The 23,995-nt window shown below is 61.1% G+C and overlaps 1 protein-coding gene across 3 annotated transcripts; it reads right to left on the bottom strand.

Moving 5' to 3' along the window:
- Positions 1-5,198: 5,198 nt before the first annotated feature.
- Positions 5,199-19,725, bottom strand: FAM78A (family with sequence similarity 78 member A). Of its 3 annotated transcripts, XM_037158574.2 has the most exons (3): positions 19,217-19,725; positions 17,508-18,605; positions 5,199-8,068 (listed from the first exon to the last, which is right to left on the bottom strand). In XM_037158574.2, the coding sequence occupies exons 2-3, from the start codon at positions 17,828-17,830 to the stop codon at positions 7,540-7,542; spliced, it is 852 nt and encodes a 283-aa protein (XP_037014469.1). In that variant the 5' UTR covers positions 17,831-18,605; positions 19,217-19,725; the 3' UTR covers positions 5,199-7,539. The 3 variants fall into 3 exon arrangements, with proteins under 3 accessions (XP_037014469.1, XP_037014468.1, XP_053523775.1); XM_037158573.2 differs by lacking the exon at positions 19,217-19,725 and having other exon boundaries at positions 17,508-18,725; XM_053667800.1 differs by lacking the exons at positions 17,508-18,605; positions 19,217-19,725 and adding an exon at positions 8,644-10,881.
- Between the last annotated feature and the right edge of the window lie 4,270 nt (positions 19,726-23,995).

The raw sequence follows: 23,995 nt of genomic DNA, 5'->3' as shown, positions 1-23,995 counted from the left end.
GCTGCGCACGCAGCCCAGGCCGGCACTCCTTCCCCCACGGCTGTGCCCGGGCAGCCGCGGCGAGCGCGCTGCCAGCCTGAGGCCAGTGCTCTGGGGAGCTGTTCACGCTCCAGAGCGGACGAGGCGGCCGCCCAGGGGCGGAGTCTGTCTTGGGGCTCCAACTTAGAGATGCGCGTGACGGGCCAGCTCATGCGGTCACGGTCATGTCGCTGGCCGAGAAACGCATCCACGGTCACCCTTGGCGTGGGTATTTTATCTTCGAGTGTGCAGCCGTTCCCTAAGAACTAACGATTGATCGGGGTGAGAAATAGGAAGTCAGTAAGACTACAGAGGGCTCAGCACGCAACCAGCGCGGACCTGATCAATACTTACGGAACAGGCCACCCACCCAGCAGGGCACTGAAGAATATGTGTGTTTTTCAAGTGGACGCAGATACAAGATAGACCGTATTCTGAGTCATAAAACAAGTCTGGATACAGTTGAGAAGAAAAAAAAGTCAATCTAAAGTATGCTTTCGGACCACAATGGAAAATGAAGGTAACCAATCACAACTTGTGCTAAAACAGTACTTAGAGGAAACTTTATAGCACTAAAATGCCTATATTTTAAAAAGAAAGATAAGAAACTAGAAAAAGGAAAATAATGAAACATAAGGCAGAAAAAAGGAAATAGTAAAGATCAGAGTAGAAATGAGTAAAACAGAAAACAGGAAAAGAGAAAAATTGAAACCAAAAACGGATCCTTTGAGAAATCAGTTACATTGATAAACCTCTAGACTGATGGGGGGATGGGAAACATTACTAATGTCAGGAATGAGAAAGGACATCACTACAGATTCTTCAGATATTAAAAGGACACTCAGTCCTGGCTGGTGTGGCTCAGTGGATTGAGCTCCAGCCTGCAAACCAAAGAGTCATGGGTTTGATTCCCAGTCAGGGCACATGCCTGGGTTGTAGGCCAGGTCCCCAACTGGGGCACATGAGAGGCAACCACACATTGATGTTTTTCTCTCTCTCCCCCCTCCAAAAATAAGTAAATAATCTTTTTAAAAAATTAATGCCTAAGTGGAGGCGTATATACTCATGAATCAGAAAAGCTTAATGTTGCCAGTTCTCTCCAAATTGGTCTCCAGATTCAGTGCCACCCCAGGAGGGTTTATTTTGTTTTTATAACGAGGCACTTGAGGTCAGAGTGAGAGAACCCACAACCTACCCTGGAGGAAGAGTTCACTTTCTCTCACCTTGTCTGTCTCACCTCATCCGCACCCCCGAGCAGGGAGGGACTGGCCAGAGTCCCGGGCCCCTCAGCACACCAGTGCGGCTACCGGGTGGGGGCCCAGCGGTAGCGGGTGACACTGCATTATTGGCCCTCCGTGTCTCAGCCGAAATTGGGCAGGAAGGAAAGCACCCAGCGTCCGCTTGCAGGGTCAGGAGCAGCGGACTGACTGTGTGCAGGGCCCCGTGCCCTTTCCTACATGGAGGGCGCCAGGGCCCACCTTGCCTGTGACGAGGCCGAGGCTCGGGGCTTGCTCACCAGTATCAGTGGCTCAAATTTCCTGAGCACCTACTGTGTGCCATGTACTGTTCCAAATGCCACATGTCAGTGGCCTCCACACACCCACCACATCCTGTGAGGCAGGTAGCCATTTTTGTCCCCATTTCTTGTGTGAGGACACCAAGGCCTGAGAGCCAAGTTTCCCTGCTAGAGTCACACAGCCAGGGAGGGACAGGGAGGCGTGCAGACCCTCTACTGTGTCACCCAGGCCAGGCTGGAGACCCGCCTCTGGACGGTCCGTGCTCTCCTTCACGGGACCTTCCCGGTCATTGACATGCGGTGGACGGGTGCCACCACAGCTGCAGGTCACCTGGGCGGAGGGGCACATGTTGTCTCCCACCGGGGCCTGCACAGAGCCCGGCACCCCTGCCTTCCTCGTCCCTGAACCGTTTGAAGTCCTCACCCAGGCCCAGCTCTTCCAGTGGGTACAGCTTCCCCTCCCCCCGCCACGAGGCCAAGACGCTCTGGTTCCTTCTCCCAGTCTGTGCAGAAAAAGGCCCCCTCCCCAGGGAAGCCTTCCAGACTCCTGCAGACGTCATCGTCACAGCCTGGGTTCCCCGTAATATTTCACTTGTCCTCTCGGGGCCGAGGGCCCTGGGCTGCCGCCTCTCCCTCCAACAACCCGCAGAGAGCCTGGTGCACAGGAGGTGGTCAAAAGCACATCTGTCAAAAAGGGCGCCCGCTGCCACCTGGGTGAGCCCGAGGCAGTGCCGGGAGGCAGCAGCAGAAGTGGCACATCTGTGACCCCATTCGCAGGAATAGGGGCCTCCTGAGGGCAGGCAGCAGGTCAGCACTGTGGAGCATCCTCTGCCCCCCAGGACTGCGGCGTTGGCTGCAGAACTCGGTGGGTTCACTGAGAACCGTAGAATCACGCGTCCTAAGTAGGTGTACTCTGTGGTCTGTGAACCATCGCAGCAAAGCTGAGGAAAATAAGCACACCTGGCTGGCTGGCGCCCTGTGCGTTTCGTCGGTGCTGAAATCCCAGGCGGCCCAGTGCTGCCGGCCGCCCGGGCATGCAGACTCCGAGCCCCGCCAAGAGGGGCATCCTGGTCTGCAAGGGTGGCCCTCGCCCTCCCTCCCAGGTGCTCCGAGGGCTCTGAGAGGAGGTGGGGCGGGGTGTGCGTGACCGCTGGCAGGTGCGGAAACCAGCCTTCGAGGTCGGGTGGCCAGCCCGGCCTCACTCAGCAAGTTGAGTGGTCGCCAAGAATAGCACAGGGCTAATAGCGGCACCTCGCTCACTGTAAACACCAGCGCCATCCTCCTCCTGTCTGATTTAAAGGGACCGTAAAACACCAATCCGGGCAGCGGTGCTTACACCTAAGCTGCCGGTAGAGAAACTAAGTATGTCTGCCTTTCCTTCTGCTGGGGGGTGTTGGGGGGGTGCGGTGCAGTGCTGGCCCTGCCTGGTCCGAGCAGCTGGCCGCTGCCAGGACCCGTGTTGGCTGTGTGGTTGCCTCTCCGGACACAGGCTCCAGGACAGAGCTTGTCTGCTCAGACATGTTTGCTGGCGTTTAACAGTTCCCGCCGGCCTGGGCCAGCAGGGCTTCCGGCTGCTCGGCTCCCCACTAGGGGCCTTTCTGCCTGCTGTTAGCAGGGAGGAGCAGGGTATGGAAGGGCCCGGTGGTGTCACCAAAAAGGCGATGACAGAGCAGGGTCCCACGATGGCTGTTTGAAAGCAGCCCGGCTCAGCAACGCCCCAGCTGAGTGACCTGAGGCAGGTCCTGGCCCCGCTGGGGTCTGTTGCCTCGCCCGTCAGCAGGGATGCCCACCCCTTGGTGTTACCGTGGGGACAGGACAGCGGGCAATCGCTGTCTGGGTGTGCATCTCTGCGGGACTTGGCTGTGCCCTCGCAGTCTGGGTGGGTCACTTTGGAATAGTGTGGGTGCACAGTGGCCTCTTGCTGCCTGCAACGTTTGCCTTAATCGAATGCCCTGCCAGGCGGGAGAGGTGGCGACCAGGAGCCAAATCAAGCCGGAGTGACAGAAAGAGCCCCCTGGCTGTCCGAACCGTCCAGGGGCCTGCGAGGGCCGCCAGCACCGCCTCCCAGGGAGCTTGCTCCTCCTGGGACCAAAAGGGGTTTCCTTTCAGCCTCAAATGCTACCCGCTGTGAGCCCGGGTCCAGAGCAGAGGCTGGGCTCTCCCCAGAGTGACGTCGGGGTGGACGGCAAGCTGTGGCTGGGGCCTCGGCGCACCTGCTTCCCCCAGACGTCTTGGGGCAGGTGGGCCAGCCCTGCCCGGGCAGCAGGCTCCCAGGTCCAGCTCCCGCGACAGCTGGCTGGAGCCTGGTGCCTCTTTCATTCCAGCCTGGGACTTCTAAATTTAACCTGCTATCAGCTTGAAAGGCTGGAGGACTAAATGCCACTCGGAATCCACTTTACTATGACACCCCTCCCTGCACAGGCCCTTCTCGAAAATCACCCCCTGTGCAGGCTGCGGTCCTTGCGTCCTTGCTCAGCCTCATGGTCGCATGAAGGGTCGCATGCCCCAGCCACTGGGGCTTCTCCTGCTCAGCTTCCAGCTCTGCTTCCTCCGGCCGACAGCCAGGCCTGCCCCGCTCCCCGCCCCAGCTCACTGCGCACGGGCGTGCAGACGCATAGCCCTCTGTCTCCCGCCGGCGGAGCTCAGGAGCCCACGCTGAGACCGAAAGCCGAGCTGCCACAGTGAACTGCACCCCCAGTAGACATCTGGGTGGAAGGTGGCCCGCGGAGCCTGTTACGCAATTTCCTGCTGTGGTGCCTCTCGGGGCTCCTGCAGTGCGGGCAGCCCAGAGAGGGGGGCCAACCCCTGTGCCCAGAGAGAACAGGGCCACCTGTGCTCTGTCGCAATGCCCAGAGGCCACCGCCCACCCTGGCAGATGAACCCGTGGTCTGCCACTGACCGGGCAGCCCCTCCTCACAAAGAGCCCAGCTCACTGAGGGCAACGAGAAGTGACTGCACACCAGCTCCAAACTCCCAGGCTGCAGGCTGGGGTGGGGGGAGAAAGGCATTTCCTGCCTGGGAGCCCAGGATGGAGTGAGCGAAGGCATAGAGCCTGTTGAGTGACAGTCTCCAAAACTGAGCACTGCATGTATGCTCCCCAGGACTCTGGCTCTAGGGCCGGGGTTTGAATCCTGCACCTGCCTCTTTTCTTTTTTTTTTTAAATTTTTTATTTCTTTAGAGGGGAAGGGAAGGAGAGAGGGAGAGAAACATCAATGTTTGGTTGCCTTTTGTGTGTCCCCTGCTGGGAACTGGCCTGCAGGGGACTGGCCTGTAACCCAGACATGTGCCCTGACTGGGAATCGAACCGCGATCGTGTGGTTCGCAGGCCCGCACTCAATCCACTGAGCTATACCAGCCAGGGCCTGCACCTGCCTCTTTTCAGGTGCACAGCCCTGGGCAGCCTCTCCCCTCTGCCCCACTCAGTGTCCTCACCTGTGAAATGGGGACCCTGATAGCCCCCAGGTGAGGCAGTACCTGGAAGCTGAGAATGGCGGACCTGCTGAGAAGGTGTCGCCCACGGGCCTTCCCCTCCCAGGGTCTCCCGGGCCTGGGCCCCCCCAGGTTCCCAAAGCCATCCACTCCCCCATCCAGACACACAGAGCCGCCACCCCAAAACGAACTGCCACTCCAGAAACATCCAGACCCTAGCCGGCCCTTCTTTAAAATTAATTTTATTTTTCTTTGTGAATATTTTTTTAAAGGTTCATTTTACATTTTCTCCCAGCCGCGCGCCTCCTGGTAAGTGCACTGGCTTGTTTTCACAGTACTGTCCACGACCGGACAGCCCTTACTGCTGGACGGGCGTGTCCACTCTGGGGGAGGGGGTGGGGAGCTGGGGACCCGGCCAGGAGCCCGGGGGTCTGTGCTGCTGACATGAGGAAGGATGCCAAGGGACCAGCCCCAAGCTCAGCCCGGCACCTGTGGCCAGACCTGCAGCCGCCCCAGGGTCTTCAGAAAGGTCCAAGGGGCACGGAAAGGGGCAGTGGGCGGGTGGGAGCTGAGGACCAGACGTGCAGCGGTCGTCCCTTCCAGGTGGGTTTGGTCACACTGGCCAAGTCTGGGCTGGCAGGGACTCTGCCCCCAAACAGCTCAGGACGCCCCTCGCTGCTCTTTCCCACCCTCCACCCTCCACCCCGGGAAGAACCTCTGAGCTGGGACCCAGCTTCCGGACCCCTCGCCAGGGCCGTTCTCCTCTGTAGGGCTAGACCCGAGTGCAGAGAACGGCCACTCCACCGGCAGGCCAGGCCCTGTCCTGGGCAGCTGGACTCAGTGCCCCAGGGTGGAGCGGGGACCCACTGTTCCCCTCCCCCAAGGCTACGGCCTGTCTGGGTGGCACCACGGGAACTGGCAGCTTCCCCGCTCATCGGGCCCGAGGCCAGTGGCACAGAGCGGCTGGCCGTCAACCCAGCTGCCCCAGGATGGCCGTGCGCCCCCATCGGGTGGGGCTCGGGAGTGGGCCTGGGCGGTGAGCACCCCTTGAGTAAATGCCTCATCACGTGGCAACACAGCGGAGCGAGGGTTGGCGCCCGACGCCCTCCCGTGCTGTCCCTGGGGCCCCATGAGGGGCTCGTGTGCGGCAGAAACGAGTTGTTTTTCTTACCCAATGGACTTCCTGTGCTTGACTATTACTAGTTTGAATGCGGGACCTGGATGTTGCAGCTGTGGGTGGGGCAAGCTTGGAGGGAGGGGGCTGCCGTGGGGTGCTCCCCGCAGCGCTGGTGCTCGGCCTTCAGAGCGGACATAGCTGAGAAAGCTTGGTGTCACTCAGAACCAAATCCCAGGGCTGCAGGGGCCCAGGACTCCGGGGAGGGTGGCCCTCAACAACCGACCGCACTGTCCCAGGCCAACCTCCGCAGCGGCCCTGATGCCTCTCGACCCTGGGCCCATTCAGTCCCACAGCCTGGGCCCTGGTTCACTTCCTTGAGGACAGGCAGCTGGGGGTGCCAGCTGACCCCCCCACATGCCCAGGTCCTTCCTGGGGGTCTGCCCCACCTCCAGCTCTGTGCTGCTCGGGCCAGTCCGCAGCCCCCCACCCCAGCCCCGGGAGGGGCATTCCCTGAGGAGCCTGGAGGGAAGAGTGTGCCATTCTTCTCCCCTTAGAACTAAAACCGGGTCACTGGCCCAGCCCTCGGGGTGGTTGGGACTGTGTGGACGGACAGGGAGAGCCACACACTGGGACGAGAGGGCAGGCCATCTGGGGACAGACACTGAGGACAGAGGGTGAGAGCTCCCTAGGGCTCAACCTGGGACTCACAGGAGAGAAGGGGCCCAGACAGGGGACGGGCCAGAGCTCATGACCTTCCTCTGCAGGTGGGGGCCAGGGGCTCTACCTGGGGCCCTTTAAGTGGCGTCTGTCTGTGGCTGCGTTTCTGCTGAGACGCAAGAACGAGCAGCCTGTCTTAGGACGGAGACCCCGGGGCAGGGGGCGCAGGTGGTTCCTCTCTCCCCCCCGAAGCCACCCCCCCTCTGGCAGAGGATGGAGAGTCCAGTGGAAAAGAGACCTGGCTCCCTCAGTCTGGTTCGGTTTCTTTCCCTGAAATTCAACTTAAGGCAGAAGTTTGGCAAAGCGATTCTACGTAAGGCCGCGTGACAAGAGGGAGGACGAGGGGAGCCGCCACAGGAGCAAGAGCCGGTCTGTCCCTCGCCAGCTCCTCCTCCTCCTCCCGCCCCTGAACCTCCTAAAGAGGCATTCAAAAACAAACAAACAAACAAAAAAAACGGAAAAGCAGTTGTGTCAGAGTCTGTTGCCAGAGAATGACTGAGGAGAGGAAAGGAAAGGGGACCCCCAGTGACACTGATGGGCGCACACAGGGCTGGTCTGTCCTGGCTGCCCCCCCCATCACCTCGAGGAAGCGGCTCCGTCCGAGGGGGTGGGAGGCCATCCCAGGGCATGCGCACAGTGAGACTGCCGCTGGACAAGGTAGAATGGTTGTATTTTGCTGAATGAGGGGCGTCCGTGTGGGGCTGGGTCGCCACTGGAGTCTGCGTGAGCGGCGCCCCGCCGTCACCGGTGCTTGGGCGGGATCACCACCAGCGGCTGCCCGTACTTGGGCCGCCACATGAGGACCTGAGCATCATTGGCATTGGGCTTGACCAGGGCGCTGGGCGGTATGGGCTCGTTCTTGCTCAGGATCTTGGGCTGGTCCTGGGCGATGGGCTCCCGCAGCCGGGCGCGCTGGCCCAGGGGCCGCGTGGGGTTCACCTCAATGCTGAGCTGCATGCGCCAGTGTAGGGTCTGCAGGATGATCATGTCATTGGTCGAGGTGTTGGTGGCCACCAGCCACGTGGTGAAGCTCTGGTCGCGGTAGATGTTGGTCAGTCTGGCCACGTTGCTCTCGCTGACGGGCACGGCCCACGTGACGCTGGGGTAGAAGTTGTCGTTCATGCTGATGATGAACCTGGAGTCCCTCCTGGTGGGGCCCACGATGGTGCACGTCTCCGTGGTGTTGCCATACCAGGGGTAGTTCACCCCATCCGAGTCGCTGATGGCCTCGATCTTGCCCTCCTGGAGGTCTGGGAGCTCCCAGCTGGACCTGGACACAGGGAGACCAGTTAGCCAGACACATCCCAGGCTTTTCTGCGTCCCCTCCCAGGGGACCAGACAGTAGGCACACATTTGACGTTGTGGCAAGTGAATGGGGCTCCCCCAACATCACCTCCCTGTTCTCTTGCATCCTGTCCCATCGTCTCCCCGAGACCTCTGCAGGCAGAGCTGGATGCTGGCTGGGCTTCGGGGAGCTCTGGGGCCCCAGCCTGCAAGAAGGGGCGCCACACAGCAGGGTCTGGCGCTGCTGGGCAGTAATGGAGCCGATGTGTGCGGAGCCCAGCTGCTGGTGGCGGGGCCACACGTGACCTCGGTTTAGGCAGAGGCCACGGGTGGGACGGAAATGCAGGCTGGCCCGGCCCCTCTGGCCTACGCGTGTCCCACAGGTGGCAGCGAGGGCCTTTCTGTTGCTCTAAAGGCCACCAGGACACTTCAGAGCCCTGTGGCCATAGGGTGGCAGGTCCAGGAGCGATTCCTGGCCCCCCCGTAGACCAGTGTCTGACATGGGGCAAATACCCGCCCCTCTGAGCTTCAGTGCCATCACCTGGGATAGGGGTCACTTACAGGTTCTCCCTCCCAGCTCTGGGGTCTGGGGCGTAGGACCAGCACCCCCAGAGCCCTCTGCTTAGGGTCCGGCCCTTCATCTCCATGTCTCCCCCACCGGGCCCTCCCCAGAGCCACAGCCAGCACTGGAGGCTTCCGGGGCCCTCCCTTCGGCTCTTGCCCGCCCAAAAGAGGAAGCACCCTGCAGCCTGAATCGCCCCCGCCTGGTTGGTCCATCTTAGAAGCTGCAGAAACAAGAAAACCTGAGTCGCTCCCGTCTCGAAGCACCGCACTCAGCCCTGCCGCCGGGCCAGCTCCGTGCAGCCTCCTCTGCACCTCGCTGCGCTGCTGGACCGGAGCTTGGCTCTCACCTCCTGGAGGCTGAGGGGCCCGGCCTTCCAGGGCAGGGGCAGGCAGCCGGGACGCCCGAGCTCGGCCTCGGGAACCCCACAGGCCTTGCTCAAGTCTCAGTGGCCTCCTCCCTGGTGTGAGACCCCCAGTCAGGAGGACTGGTCCTCCCTCAACCCGACTTGGACACATGTCCCTGCTGGGGTCACTGGAAAATGAGGACAGGAACGTGCCAGCCTGACGCAGGGCACGAAGCACATGCTGGCAGTTGGTGGCTACTAGTGCCATTGTCATCACTATTGATTCCGACACCTGCTACCACACGGATGGACCCTGCGGACGCTTCACTGTGAAAGAAGCCAGTCGCAGAAGGCCAGACACCATGTGACTCCACCTGTCTGAGGTCCCTGGGGGACGGGAGGGGGAGTCCGTGTTTAATGGGGACAGTTTCCGTTTGGGACGAAAAAGCTTGGGAGATGGATGTGCAACCACGGAGATGCACTTAATGCCGCGGAACTCAAAAATGGCGAAGATGGTAAATTTCACGTAACTTACCACAACAAGAAACACACTTCTCTATCGAAATGCGTCCGTCATTCGGTGTTAGCAAAACCGGGGCCACTATAGGAGGAACGGTTCCGAATGTGACTTTGCTCATTTTGTACCCCTCATCTCTGTTTTCTGTTTATTTTATTGAGGATCCCAATTTAGGACGACACCTGCCTAGCAGGCCGTCTCCCGCCCTGAGCCTCGAGCTACTCCAGGGCCTCGAGTTTCTAAAGCGCCCACATGTCCTTGGGATCTCCGGGCTCTTCCAGAGCCACCGCGCCCCCACCTCGGCACAAGCCAGGCTGGCGCCTGTTCAGAAGGCACCCACTCTCCCACTCACAGTGGCCGCACTCCTTGCAAAACGCTTTTTAAGAAGCAGAAAGGAAACCTGCAAGAGGAACTTGGCTTTTCCTTGGCCTTTCGCTTCCTAAGAGCTGGTTCAGGGACTGGGGTGGAGTGGGGTGGAGCACAAGGAAGGCCTCTGACCCCAGGCTCGCAGCTCCTTTCCGCCCTCAGCGCCCGAACGCCCAAGCCCCAGCCCAGTCAGAGACAGGTGATGAGCCTCGTGAGCTGGCGTAGAGCCGCGGTCTCGTGCGTGCTATTACTCAGAGCCAGGGCCAAGGGCGTCTGGTTTGGAATCATCCCCAGCCGGCACGGGCTGGCTCTGGTCCCCACGGTCCCTGTGGTCCCCTCAAGGAAGTGAGGGCTTGTGGTGAAGGGCACAGGCTCTGGGGACCCAGTCTCGGGCCAGCTCTGGTCAAGTCACACATTTCTGAGCCTACGTTTTCTCATCAGTGAGTGAACTGTGGACAACCCTGTCCACCGTGCAGGGTTTCGGGGGATAATACGCGTTGATGTACGAACTGCCTGGTCCACAGTAAACAGCAACACGTGGAAACTTTCAGACCCTTCGGAGGGAGGTATTGGCAGTTGGGATTTGCCAAACTGGATCTGCCTGGAAGCACCCAGAAGCTTCTCTGACCTAACTTATACTTTCAGACCCCACGATCTGCAGTTTCTCCTCGAATGACCTTGGACTTCAAGGCAGACCCTCAGTTCTTTGCTCCATGGGGTAGTGGGGTGAGTCTGGACCCGGGCCCTGCACACACTCAGCATTTTCCCTGCTTGTATGGCAGGGACAACGTGGGCTCCGACCCACAGATGCCACCAAAAGGGTGAGTGAGTGACGAGGCCCCCAGCCCCGTGCCGGCACAGGAGCGCTTGGATGACATGTCTGACTGGGTTTGGGGGACTGTGAGCCTCGCCCTGAGGTCACAGGTCTGCACACGTGCACACACGTGTGCACATGCCCTCCCCAGGCTACAGAGCCAGTGGGCACTCTTGGTTCCTCTGACGGTTGTGTTTCACCGCACCCCAGAGCCCTCTGCCAGCAGCAGCGCCCCTCCCCATCCCGTCCTAGTCAGTCTCATGGCGAAGCTCTGGGGTCCCCCAGGGAAGCCTGCCCCGGCCCCTCCCACAAGGCCAGGTGCCCTGCATTAGATCCCCTCGGTCCTCGTCCTGCTGCTTCCTGGCACATTCATGGGGTGGCTCAGTAACCCTATGACCGTTGCTGACGACCCCGGGAGGGCTGCAGGCAGCCCTCTGGGACCAACACAGTGCTGGGCAGAGAGTCGGGCACCGCACATGCTGGTGCCCTGGGCCTGACTGCGGCAGGAACGGGCTTAGCTTCGCTCAGGGGACCCTGGCCCGGAGCTGCGTCAGCTGGTGCACCGCCCCCACCAGGACTGTCCCCGCCACAGCAGCAGCAGCTGTGGCTGCCAGAACACACTGGCCAGGCTGGGCAGCCTGTGTATGGGCACCTGCCCGGCTTCTCCTGGGACTTAGGGACACTAGAGGCCTGGCCCAGGGTCACACAACCAGAAAGCTGCCGGGCCAGGACCCTCAGCCTGAGCAGCTCTTCCCACTGGCCCCCAATGGACCCTCAGCCAGCGCACACACATTCACAGGTGTGCACCCCTGCACGTGCATGCACAGTGCACACGCACATGTGTGCACAGCCATGCACACGCACCTGTGTACACACATGCACAGGCCCTGCGCAGCACGCCTGACAGAATGGGAGTCTGAAGGGACCATAGAAAGGCCTTCCCCGGAGGCTGCAGAAGGGTTGATACTGTGCCCAGGGCCACCACGAGGGCTGGAGGCGGTCACCCCGTGTCCAGGCCTGGCCACCTGGCCAAGCTGGCCCAGTGCAAAGGCCTCAGTGGAGGGCGAAGGCCCAGGGAGGCCCTGGGCTGGCAGGAGCACCCCTTCCCTGGACACTTCTGAGAGAGCCAGGCAGGGGTGGGGATGAGGGCTGGGGTCTCTCCCGGCATGGACCACCCTTGTCGCCCCTGGGGGCTCCCCTCCCAGTGCGTGTGGGGTCGGCGATCCAGAGCCAGACCACCCGGTGCAGCCCACCAGGCCTCAGAGCAGAGCCATGGCACTTCCTGGCTTTCTTTACTTTGGGTTGTTTTCCTTAAAATTAATCACTTAAAAAAAAACTCAACTACATGTAGCTTCTCCTAAGAAACACTTTGAAAGAACAGGTTAAATATTCTAGGCCCATGTGTGTATTTTTCCCTAACACGTATCAAAATAAATGTGTTGCCCTCGATGTGATTTCCCCTTTAGCCTAAGTGGGTAACGGGCCCAGCTCCGTGCAGGCACCTGAGGGGCCCAGGAACAGGCAAGAGCTGCCGGGGGGGCCTCACTCCGGCCAGACGGGCACTCGGGGTTACTCCACCTGGTTGTGAGTAACACAGTTTTATACAATTTGCAGAAAGTCCCAATTCTGTAAAGTTTTGTAGTTTTACACAAACTGAGGCCCCAAAGCCCTTCCCAAACCAGCCTGGGGTCCCCATTTCCTGACTTGTGCCCTGTGCGGGGCCTACAAGGCTGGCCCCTCCCACCAAACTGGCCACCAGGCACCTGCTGGGGGGGGAGGGACTGCAGAGTCCCCTTCCTCCCCACCCTCAGCCCTGGGGCAAGGCCTGTTTTCGTTTCCAGTTATAAAAGCTGCTTTTTTTTTTTTTTTTTTTTTTAACGCCAGCCATAGAGAAGTGTGTGAAATTGAAACAAAAACGTCTCTTCCGCGCTGCCCGCCCTCCCTCAGGTTACCCACCACACTGCAGGCTGGTAAACATCCTTCTAGACCTTTCCCTCACACACACACACACACACACACACACACCCCCACACACATACGCATTGCCATTGTCAGTGGGACCTTTTTAACCAAAATGGGTTCTTACCCTACATAGTTTACAACTTTGTTTTAATACAACCTATAATTTGATCATTTTCCCCTTGTGGGAGCTGCTACAGGCCCACCGACCGATCTTTTTCATTTTACCCAGATCCAATTGGCAAAAAAATACATCTCTGTGTTTAGTGCCTCTCCCCGCCCCGGCGGCTGCCCGCACGTCCCCAGGAAGAGGCAGCGTTTGTTCCGGGCCCTCAGAAGGTGAGGGTTGAGGCAATTGCTTGGCCAGGGCCGGTCCAGGGGGAATTCTCTTTGGGCTGGCAGTCCCCTGCCACTTCCTCCCACCCCAAAGCCTGGAAGCGAGGACTTCCCTCTCCCGCCCACGCCTCCCTCGCCTCTGCCAGGGCCCAGCAGATGGGGAGGCCCCTTCCGGTTGAGGAGAGGAAGCAGCATCCTCAATTGTTCTGTGCGGGGGCCCGTGGTTCGGGCCTGGGCTGCAGGAAGAGGCCATGTGGTCACCAGGGCCATTCCTCCCGGCCCGTCCCCAGACCCGCCGGAGCAGAGCAGGCTTCCTTGGGCAAGTGGCTCCAGGCCTGGCAGCTGTTGGCTGCACATCCCACGAGGCCCTTGGAAAATAGCAGAGTGGACAGGGTGCCGGGCAGGTCTGCCCCCAGCCCAGCTCCAGCCTCCCCCGCCCACAGCCTCAGCCCCTCCAGCACTGCCCCGCCCTTCCCACCAGCCCGGACAACTGTAACACAGCCGGTTGCGTGCTGGCTCTTCCGCACGTTGCGTAATTAATAGCGATTATCCGTAGTTATGATACCAACAGCTGCCACGGATCGAGGCTTCGGCTGCACCAGGCCCTGTGCTGGGTTCTCGAAATGCCTCCCCTCGTTGCACCCCCACACAGCCTTGAATGAGGGAAGCACCGTCCTCCCCACTTCAGAGATGGGAGCGGGGAGGCTGGAGGCCCACGGCCACAGCCCCAGTGGGTGGCGGGGCTGGGACCCACACCCTTTTCCTCTTCTCTGCTCACCCACCAGTCGGCACTTTGGCAGAACCCTGAGCCAGAAGCAGACCTGGGCCCGGGCGTGGGCCCTGGCCGTGGGCCAGATTCCCTGGAGGGCTCCAGAGAAGAAGGGCAATCCAGGGGCAATGGGAAGCATCTCCCATACAGGCAAGAACTTGGGACTTGTCATTTAGAAGACTGTGCCAGCTGACAGGTGGCAGTTGAGGAATTGCGGAGGACGGGGTTGTGGAGGCAGGTGTCTCCGACAGTCTTGTGGGTGGGGTTGGCTTTGAAAGCAACGTGGGTGGGACCCCAACCCTATAGGATCCCCTCAACCTGGCACGAAGAAGCTCACCATCTCACAGCGGCCAGCAAGAGTCATATTATTGCCCCACTTCGGATATTCTGAGCCCAGAATGCCTTTCTGAATTCTCCTGGATTAGAGGTTAATCTCGAGCAGGGATGACGTTTGGGGGTATTATGGGCTTCAGCTAAGTATTCGGAATTAGGATTTTGATTACAAGCCCACTTGGAAAGGGCGGGAGCCCCAAGCCTGCCACACGGCGGTGCCGTGCCCGCCCCGGGCCGCCGAAGCCCAGTGTGTGGGTTTCATTTTAATGGATCCAACTGTCTGTGTCCAGCCCGGCGGTTCTCAGCCAGGGCGGCTTCACACCCTCCCAGGGACAACCAGAAACGTCTGGAGACATCTTTGGTTGTCACCACAGGAGATTGGGGGCTTCTGGCATCGAGTGGGCAGAGAGGAGGGACACTGCTCCGCGCCCTACAATGCACAGGGCAGCCTCTGGTCTGGGCAAAGCTAGGGGACAGTCCTGGGCAGCTGCCGGTCTCTGGCTAGTCCCACTGGCTCAGCGGTCCTCTCCTTCTTTCATGTCGTGGGGCTTAAAAATAGGGAAAAGGGCAGTTAGGGGTAAGGACGATGGGAAGGGTCCTGTACGTCACCCTCACTGCCAGGGTCTGTCTAAACTGGCCCTTCTCATTCCCGGGGGCCCTGGCTCCGCACGGGAGGGACCACCTCGAGCCAAACGAGGAACCGCGCCGTTCGGTCATTCTTAGTACGATTTTGTTGATGAATCCTAAATCAAGCTTCCGACACAGAATCGGAGCCACAGGGTCATCACCTACACCTGTCCCCCCACTGAATCCCCACAGCAGCCTATGGGGAGTCGTCACAGATGACAGAACTGAAGTTCTGAGCAGTGGCTTTCCAAGGCCCCAGACCCAGCACTGGTCAGTCATTCTGACCCCAGGGCCTGAGCCCAGGAAGGACACTGACCCTCCCAGGGCACCCCAAACCCTGCCCTTTCTCTGGGGTGGACCCCCTGCCGACTGGGATTAGGTCGCAGTCACAGAGGGTCCTGGCCAGCAGAGGCGGCCGAGAAGGGGGGGGAGCCAAGGCGAGCAGGCAGGGAGCATGGACACTGGCCTTCAGGCCCTTGAGAACTCCAACTATTCGTAATCTGCACTATTTCAAAGTTTCTTAAAGCTGGGGAGTGGCCGTGTGTGAAAGAGGAAGGCCTGGGCCGGGGACATTCAGAACAAGAGGAATTTACATCGGCCAGATCCTGGGGTTCCAGCCTGGCTCCCGAAGCGCTAGGCTGCTGTCGCCCCTCACCCCCATCAGAGCGATCACCCCCGTGGCCACAGGAATGACCACGGTCCAGGCGAAAGCTGCTGCACTGAGTGACTGTGGCCTCAGCAGGTGCCGACTGCTGGACAAATGTCACCTCCCATCATTCTCACAGTAAGCCAGGGCACAAACACTAGGACGCCCCAGTTTGCAGAGGAGGAAACCAAGGGTCAGAGTGTTTCGGGTCACAGCCTGGACTCCCGACCAGGTCTGCTCACCTGCATCTGGGGATGCCCTGGGCCACTCTGACCAGGAACCGAGGCCGAGTGCAGACAGACCAAGGTCACCTCGGGTCGCCTGACACTGGCCTCCTCCGGCAAGCGTGCCTCGACCTACCCAGAGCTGCCAAGTGGAGCGAGGGGCCTCAAAGCCCAGACACCCCATGCACAGGGGGCAACACCGAGGCTGCGAGCCAGGCCCACCCCTCCCCACCGCACAGCCACCCGGCTCATCAGAATGCAATCCCTTTCATTCCTGGCGTGGGTCTTCCCCCCCCCACTCACATCTTCCCGAGTTCTGGAGGGCCTCTGCCTGCCAGTGCCCCATAACTCCTGGGGGCGGGGGGGGGGGGGGCGGGGACAGACTCAGCCTGAAGCCCCTGGCAAAGCCTCAGGGTCTTGCCAGTCATCCTGGATGCCTTGCAAAGCCTGACAAGGAGGCTCCAGGTTTCTTAGAGCCCACACGGAACAACCGAGGCTCGTGTTTCCCCTTGGGACCAGGAGGTCAGCCCCCAGCCTGGACTCACAGCCGCTTTGGGGAATTAAAGGGCCTGGATATGGAAGTCGGCTGGGCAGAGGAGCCGATGAGTGTCCAGGTAGGCCGCTTGTGCTTCTCCCTGGGGCGACCAGGGTCACACCCAGGTTTTAAGTGTCACTGTGGTCCCCTGTGGCCCTTGTACCTTCAGCATGGTTAAGCACAGGAGCCATAAGATCGGGTGTCCCCCGACCTCCCCTGTCCTTACTCCCTCTAATTTCAGGTGGCCCAGCGTGCTCCTCAGCATGGAGTCCCCGCTCCTGGGGCATTTTCTCTGCCCTCTCCTCGCACACCCAGGACGCTGCTCAGAGTGCACACCCAGGGAGACGACGGGAGCGGGTGCCCGGCCAGTCTCGCAGACATGGTCTGGTGTCTGGCAGCAGCGGCTGTCGCTGTCCTGGCCTAGGGGGGTCCTGCGAGTTAGTCTCCCACTGCTCTGTCCACTCCAGGGGTGGCCATCTCCAGGTTCAGAAAATGTGCCAGGAAAGACCCAGGGTCCCAGGGTCCTGCACGGAGACTTACATTATCCTGGGAACGCTCTGGAGACCAGGCTGCAGAGAAGAGGCAGCGGGCTCCCCTCAGCTGTGGAGGCCGCGCTGGAGCCTCCTGGACAATGAAACAAGGTCTACTTAGGTGGCCTCCCGCCTCGGAGAGAAAAAACACTACACGGAGCACACCGGGCTTCCAAAAGCAGCTCTCCTGCAAACACCGCTGGCCTGCTGGCCACGGCCAAGCGCTCCCCGGCCCTGAGGCACCTCTGGAGCCCCACAGCACTGTGCGGAGAACTGAGGCTTCATAGCCCTGGTACTTCCCAGAGTTTCCGCCATGTGGGCTCACAAAGGCCTGAATCTGGGGGGGCGTGGAAGGGGCAGGGAGGTGGCGAGCCTTGGCCTCTCTGGTGACCCAGCTCGTTTGTTTTGCCAAAGAGGCACCCGGTGGAATATTCTCTGCTTGCTTGCTTTTTAAATTGAGTTGAGAGAGAGAAAACATCGATTTGTTGCTCCACTAATTCATGAGTTCATTGGCTGCCTCTTGTATGTGCCCTGTCCCGAGGCTAGAACCGCAACCTCGGCGCACCTTGGCGCCCCTCGGCACACGGGCGGACGGCGCTCCGACCAACCGAGCTGCCCGGCCAGGACCCCTCTGCTGCCTCCGCGTCTTGCAGGGCAGGATGCTGGAGCCTCGGGGGCAGTGGTAAGGAGCTCCCACAGCCACGGTCCCCATCTGAACCATCAGGCAAGCCCTCTAAGAGGACTTCTGTACATGCCTAAAGTTCCCCCCCTCCCCGGCCATGAGGCCCTGACCCCCACCCCAGGCCTCCAAGCTCCCCACTCGAGCAGCACCCCCAGAGCCGGCTCCAGAGCAGTACTCACATGCCCTGCTCCCCGTACTGGTTGTAGAACTCCATGTGACTGCACGCCTGGATCCAGCCGACCACCCAGGTCTCCTTCCTGGGGATGGGCGGCATCACCACCTGGGCCGAGGCACGGAAGTGGGGCGTCCGGTAGCGGAGCACCACGCTGGAGGACTCGTCGATGCTGGTGGGGACAGGGTCGATAGAGGCTTTCACGTCGATCACTGTGATGCCTTCCCGAAAGACCCTGGCTTTGCCCCCGATGCTCTGGATACAGCCCATGGCCCGAAGTACCGCTCTGATGTCCAGGGAAGGCCAGCAGTCCCAGAGAAAGCCGGGCATTGAAAGGGTGGGGGCTGCCGGGCCTACGGCAGACAGGGGTGCTCTCCGATTTCAAATCTCAAGACCGATATCCATAGGATAGAACATTCACTGAGTAGGGGGTGTTTGCATATCACCACCGAAGGCCTGTCTACAAATAAGGATTTTGCTGCATTTCAAGGGCCCCAGGTTCTCTCTTCTTCGGCTAGCAGTGGACAAAAATCACCGATATTCTTTGGGTTAAAAAGAGAAAAGTTTGGATGTTAATGGATAATCATGTTGCTCAGACATCCAGCCCTTCTGTGCCTCAGAAGCGGGACCGCAGCTCACAGACGCTCCCTGAAGTCTTCGGGGAAGAAGGCGAAAGCCGGCAGAGGCAGACACATAAATAAGGAAGGCTCTGGCCCGGGCGCAGCGCCGCCACCCTCGCTGCAGAAGACCGACTTCCTGCCCTCCTGCCTTCCGCACGCGCTTGGGACACACACACACCGACCTCTCGCCCAACGGAGCCGAATCAATGGAAGGGCAGTTTCTGTTCTGTCGGCAGAGGTCCTGGCTCCCTCGAGGGCGAGCGCCGACCCGCGGCTTCCTGGAGGCGAGCGCCAGGCTCCGGCTGCCCGAGAGGTCCCCGAGGAGCGCAGCGCAGCGCGGGTCCGGGTCAGTGTCCACTGGCGGGCGCAGGCCGACGGCCCAACGCCGGTGCACTGCTCCCCCTTGTCGCTGTCTCTGTCGCCTCCCGCCGTCAGGGGCTGCAGGGTTGCGCTCGAGCCGCGCCTAGTTCCCCACCGCTGAGGACCTGGTGGGAGGTGGAAGGGACAGGGCGTCAAGGCCCGCCTCAAAGTTGAGCCTAACTTTGCCGAGGGGGGCGCACGGGGCGGCGACGCGTGTGCGCGGGGCGCGGGCTGCGGAGCTGACAGCGCAGCTCTGGGCGGTCTCCCCGGAGGCGGCGCCCACCCCCACCCCACCCCGCCCGCCCTGTCAGCGGCAGCCGCACGACCGCGCGTACCAGCGAATAATCGCCGCCCGTGACATCTCCACTGACACCCTCCCGTCCCGAGGGTGGGGGGGGCGATAGCCTGGCACCGCAGTGGGCCGCGTGGACTTGCTGGCCCTGGCACTACGCCCGCCGCCTCGCCACCAGCTCTCCTTCCCCAGCCAGGGTCCCTCTGTCCCTCTAGGGACACAGTGTCACCCCTGCGGGACACTCGGACCGGGCGCGCGCCCCCTTCTCAGACCGGGATCCTCCGACCCTCGGAGGGCTCAGTGCCCTAGTCCCGACGCATCGGGCGCCTCTGTCCCCCACTCATCAGCCGCGATCGGCCTTGAGTCCCCGTGCGTCCGGCGCGCTCGCCGCCGCGGGGCAACTTTGGCGCGCACGCCCCCACCCGGGCGGTGTCGGCCACTCACCTGCCCCTCGGGCCAATCCACGTGCCCCGGCCGCCGCCCTCCGGCCGCCTCTGACCCTGCTGCGGGCACCCCCACCCCCCTTCCCGGGGCTGTGTCCTTTGGCTCTACTAGGGTCTGGGGCCAGCGGGGGCGCCCCTGGCCCCCACGTCCTCCTAGCTCGGGGCTGCTAGGGGGTATGGCCGGGGGCGGAGGGCTGAGGCTGGGGCTCTCTCGCCCCCACCCCGCACGCCTCTATTTTATGATCATTTTGAGCGTGCTGTCGCCACTCAGCCCCGCCGCCACGCCGCAGCCGCCTGGCGCGCCCGGCGCTGCCTCGCTCTGCAGCAGCATCGGAAAGGCAACCAGGTCAAACTTTGCAGAAACTCAGCCCCTGCGCCGGCCTGGCCCCGCGTCTGCCCGCAGCCGCCGGCCGGCAGCGCAGCGCGCAGGCAGGCACCGCCGCCCGTGCTCGCCGGCCTCGCGGGGGATGCAGTCCGCAGGCGGCAGCAGCGGGCGCCGCCTCCTCCTCGCAGCCCGCCCTGCTCTACACCCTCGCTCCCCGCACCGCCCGCCCTCCCCTCGGTAATCCTCTCCCCCTCGCCCCCCTCGCTCTCCCTCTCTCTGCAGCTGCTGGGAGAGCTGAGCTTCTTCTTGCAGAAACGACATTTCCTTTCTGGCAAGCCCGGGGAATTCTGGGTAGTGTAGTTCGACTTGTGCCTCGGGTCCAGGTGGGCTGCTCCCTCAGCTCTTTGAACTCCCAGGCTTTCCCCGGCTCAGGGCCGGCTGGGAAGAGCCACACTGCCCTGCTGTTCCAGGCCCCGCCAGGGCCATGCCTGGTTGGAGACGGTGCCAGGATACTGGCAGGCTCCAGGGCTGGGAAGGTCGGGGGAGATGAGTTTGGGGAGAGGGTCCCTGGGTTGCTCCCTCTGTGCTGGGCCACTGGGTTCCCTGGCAGGTAGGTGGTCAGGCCTGTTGGGCTCCTTTCCGCCATCGTCTGCCATCCTGGGCAGGAGCCCTATGTCGCGTGTTCCCAGAGCAAGTATCCAAAGCTGGGAGACTTGCCCAAGGCCCCACTGGCATGTGTCCCAATTGACTGGGACCTGGTGGTCTGAGTGCAGAATTTAAAAGGGGGTTGAATCTGGACATGGTACGGGGAGGGCATAGCTGTGAACCTCCCTAAGCACCCTTGAGCCATACCCTCGCCCTCACCTGGGAAAGGCCAGGTACTTTGTGACATCAGAAGACCTTGCAGCCACTTTAGAGCCATGCCTTCCCTCCACGACTCTCACTTCCAAAGGTGCCCGCAGCTGTGCCCAGAGGGGGTGGTCCTGGCCATTCCCAGGGTGTGCTGGGTGGTGCTGCGGAAACCAGAGGAGTGGACTTTCAAGGGTGGGCCCCCAGAGGAGCCACGCTGAGGTTTCTTCTCTGATGAAGGATCAGCCAGCGCAGCTCAGGCTGCGAGAAGTATCTCATTGTACCTGCCACACCCCGGCCTTCACCCTGCTCACGGCCACGGCCCTCGCCCGGCCTGGGGGCGGGTTTCCCCTATCCAGCTCTGCTAGTTGGTAGCTTATTCCTGGTCTCGCTGACCAAGACCAAGGCAGGGTGTCTCTCAAGACCTGCTGACTGTCAGACGGCCAAGCTCCAGACGGTGTGGGTCTCCTAAGGACCCACGTAATTTTCCACTTCGGGGAAGAAGCCTTCCCTGGCCCCTCAGCCCACAGCAGCCCCCTGCCACGCACGCACGGGCTCCATGGAACGTCTCCCCCGGGCGCCCTACGGCCACCTACTCCTCCGTTGTCATTAGACAAGTAGTGTGCTGTTCAGTTTCTATACAGGTGAGGTATTAAGAGTTGGGGTGTCCCTCTCATCTCCCAATACCACCAGCCCCTGGAACAAAGCAGACTCAGCCAGGGTGCCCTTCTGATGGCAGGGACACTGCCCTGGTGACAAGGATGTGAGTGCTGCATGAACATGTGCCGAGCAGCACGTCTTTCCCATTTGACATAAAGGGACAGAGGCTAGGGCCCAGACTCGCTCGCTAAGTGGCCAAGCCCCTGAAGATTATTTTCTGGGGACAGGTCCCCTGGGTGCCCATTGCGAGCGATGTTGCTCCCTGCAGGCCTGGGTTTGTGAGGGTAATAAAAACATCCCCACTGTATGTGAGGTGCTGCTTGAGCGAGCACTGTCTCCTTTATCCTTCACCTTGACCCCAGGAGGTGGGCTGTACAGACAGAGACCCAGGGGTCAGGGGACAGTGGCTTTTTCAGGTCTGAATCCCTGTCCAGATCAGGCCAAGCCCAAAGCCCAGTCGCCTCCTCCTCCAGATGTGCCACCCCAGCCCCTCTGAGCGAGGAAAGAACGAAGGCTACAAAGCCCTGTCTCCAGCAAGTTGCACCAGAAGAGGGTGGGCTCTTGCAAAACTGAAGGCCCCTGTCCCTAAATTTGGCCCCAGAGCTGCCTCCCCATTCTGTGATGCTTTGTCTTGGGCTAGTTGAAGGGTGGGTTCACGCGTCCCCTGGCCTGTTGGTCCTCCAAGGCTCTGGTGGCCTCTTCCTGCTCTGCACTTCCCCAGCCCTGTGGGCACTGGGCACAGATCCAGGGCTGTCGGCCACGTGGGAGGCTCAGGCTGCATCCGCATGAGGGTGAAGTGCTGGCATCAGCAGGGCAGAGGAAGGGGACCTCTGTTGGAAAGGTGCCCAACACCACAGGGACCCTCACAGCTTCCCCTGGACCCCTCCCCTCCCTCCAGCCACATCCGCTGCCGTGGCAGCACCAGCGAATGCTACAGACCAGAGGCTGGGATGCACAGCCCCGGTCCCTGCCCAGAATCCCTGGTGGACTCCTCAGTGTGGCAGCTTGGGAGCTCAGAGTGTGGTCCACGGGAGGACACGGCCCCTCGACCACTGGCACTTTCCTCGGTGCCGACTGGCCTGCTGCTCTGTGCCGGGCACTCAGAAGACACCGGGGAACACAGCCAGGGCCAGGGTGGGCAGTAGGCGCGGTCCCCACGGCACTCACATCCTCATGGCCAGAGAGACGTCAAGGAATGACTCCAGGAATGATGAATAGAGGCATTAATTACCATGAATAACAAACAGGTTCAATTCCATACTCAAATGGTCATAAGTATCGATCACGGCACATCAGGACGCATGTGAGTCAGCTCAGAGAGAGGCGGGTGCCGGACACATGTTCCCGGGGTGTTGGGGGTGTGCAAATGAGTGTGTCAGAGGAGGTTACAGTGAACGAGGGTGTGAGTGTGGAGACAGTGTGAGGCTGTGTGTCTCTGTGTGGAGGGCGCGTGTGGCAGGGGTGTGTAATGTGTGAGGAGTGTGTCCAGGTAAGTGTGTGTGCCCTGTCTGCCTGTCCATGGGTGTGTCCACGTGAGTGTGGGTTGTGCAGGCTGCAGGGGAGATGACTGCGTGGGTGTATATTGTGCACGGCAGTGTGTGCATTGTGCAAGGGTCTGGATGGGGGCGTGTAAGCACAGAGCACGTGTCTGAGTGTGTTCTGGTTCTGTGAGCGCTTGTATGAGCATGTGGGCGTGGGTCTGAGTGTGTATGCCGATGCGTGTCTGCGTGTGTCTGAGGGTGCCTATGCGCGAGCATGTCTGGGTAAGGGTGAGTGTGTGTCCATGCAGGTGTGTGGCTGTGTGTGTGATGTAGGTGAGCCCGTTTGTGGGTGTGAGTGGACGCCATGCTTGAGTGCGTGCATTTGAGAGTGCGCATGTCTGCGCCTGCGCGTGTAGGTGTGTTGGCGTTATTTTCGACTGGGTTGCTTTAAGGTGTCTGGTGGAGGGAGAGACCCGAGGCGGATTCAGGTCAGTAAGAGCCAGTGAGGGGTGGCTTGTCCCAGCCCGGTTCACAGGGCGGCCCCTACCTGGGCACCCCCTACCTGGGCACCATTGGGGGACCCCAGGACCCTCTGCTGTATGGCCCGGCCTCCCCATCACAGCCTCCAGAACCAGAGTTCCAAGAAGCACCTTCCCCTCCGACGGTCCTCCGCGCCCAGGCAGAGAGGGGGAGCTGAGGCCCTCAGAGCCCCAAGGTCAGGCAGCGGTAGCTGGGGCATGCAGGCTGGGCCGATTGCCTGGCCACCCCTCCTGCTCCTCCTGCCCCTGTGCTCTCCCCAACCCAGCATCGTGGGGTGAGGATCAGCACACAGGAGACACAGGGCACTCGACGCCCCCACTGCCCCACCTCAAGTCGGCAGGGTGGGTGCGGCTGGCCGGGATCGGGTGCGGCACTGGGAGTTCTCCAAGGTGCTAAAATAAACCCAGCAAAGGATCAGGTTTCCCGACGGAAATAACCCAAGAGCCGCCTTAGAAATTCAAACTGAGAAAGCGATCCGGGCGGGCCTCCTGCAGCGGGGAGGCTGTGATGAAAACCGCTTTCCGCAGGGCTCCCGCCCCATCCTGGCAGGAGACCCTGCCCTGTCCCTCCCTTCTGTGCCCTCCAGCGGTGCCTCCCCCAGGGCCGGCTGCCCAGAGTGGAGCACCTCTCCCACTCCCCTCCCCTTCCGTTCTGGGGTCATTGCCCCCAATTAACCGGCCTCTTCTTGGCCATGGGCCTTTGACGGTGAGGTTTGCCATAGATCAGAGCCCAGACCCCAGATCAGACAGCCCTTCATCCGGCAAATGTTTCTAGAGCACCTACTGTGTGCCAGGCACTGCCAGAGCCCCTGGGCTCATAAGCGAACATCAGTCCCTGCCCATTGGCTGACACTCTGCTAGGAAGACACAGGCCACGAACACAGCGAGTAACTGAGCATCAAGTTAGAGAAGATACAGGCCAAAGA

The sequence above is a fragment of the Artibeus jamaicensis genome, unplaced genomic scaffold, assembly GCF_021234435.1.
Source record: "Artibeus jamaicensis isolate MK-2021 breed Jamaican fruit bat unplaced genomic scaffold, CSHL_Jam_final contig_471, whole genome shotgun sequence".
Lineage (NCBI taxonomy): Eukaryota > Metazoa > Chordata > Mammalia > Chiroptera > Phyllostomidae > Artibeus > Artibeus jamaicensis.
The sequence above is the reverse complement of the archived record's forward strand: the minus strand, read 5'-3'. Positions and strand labels throughout refer to the sequence as shown.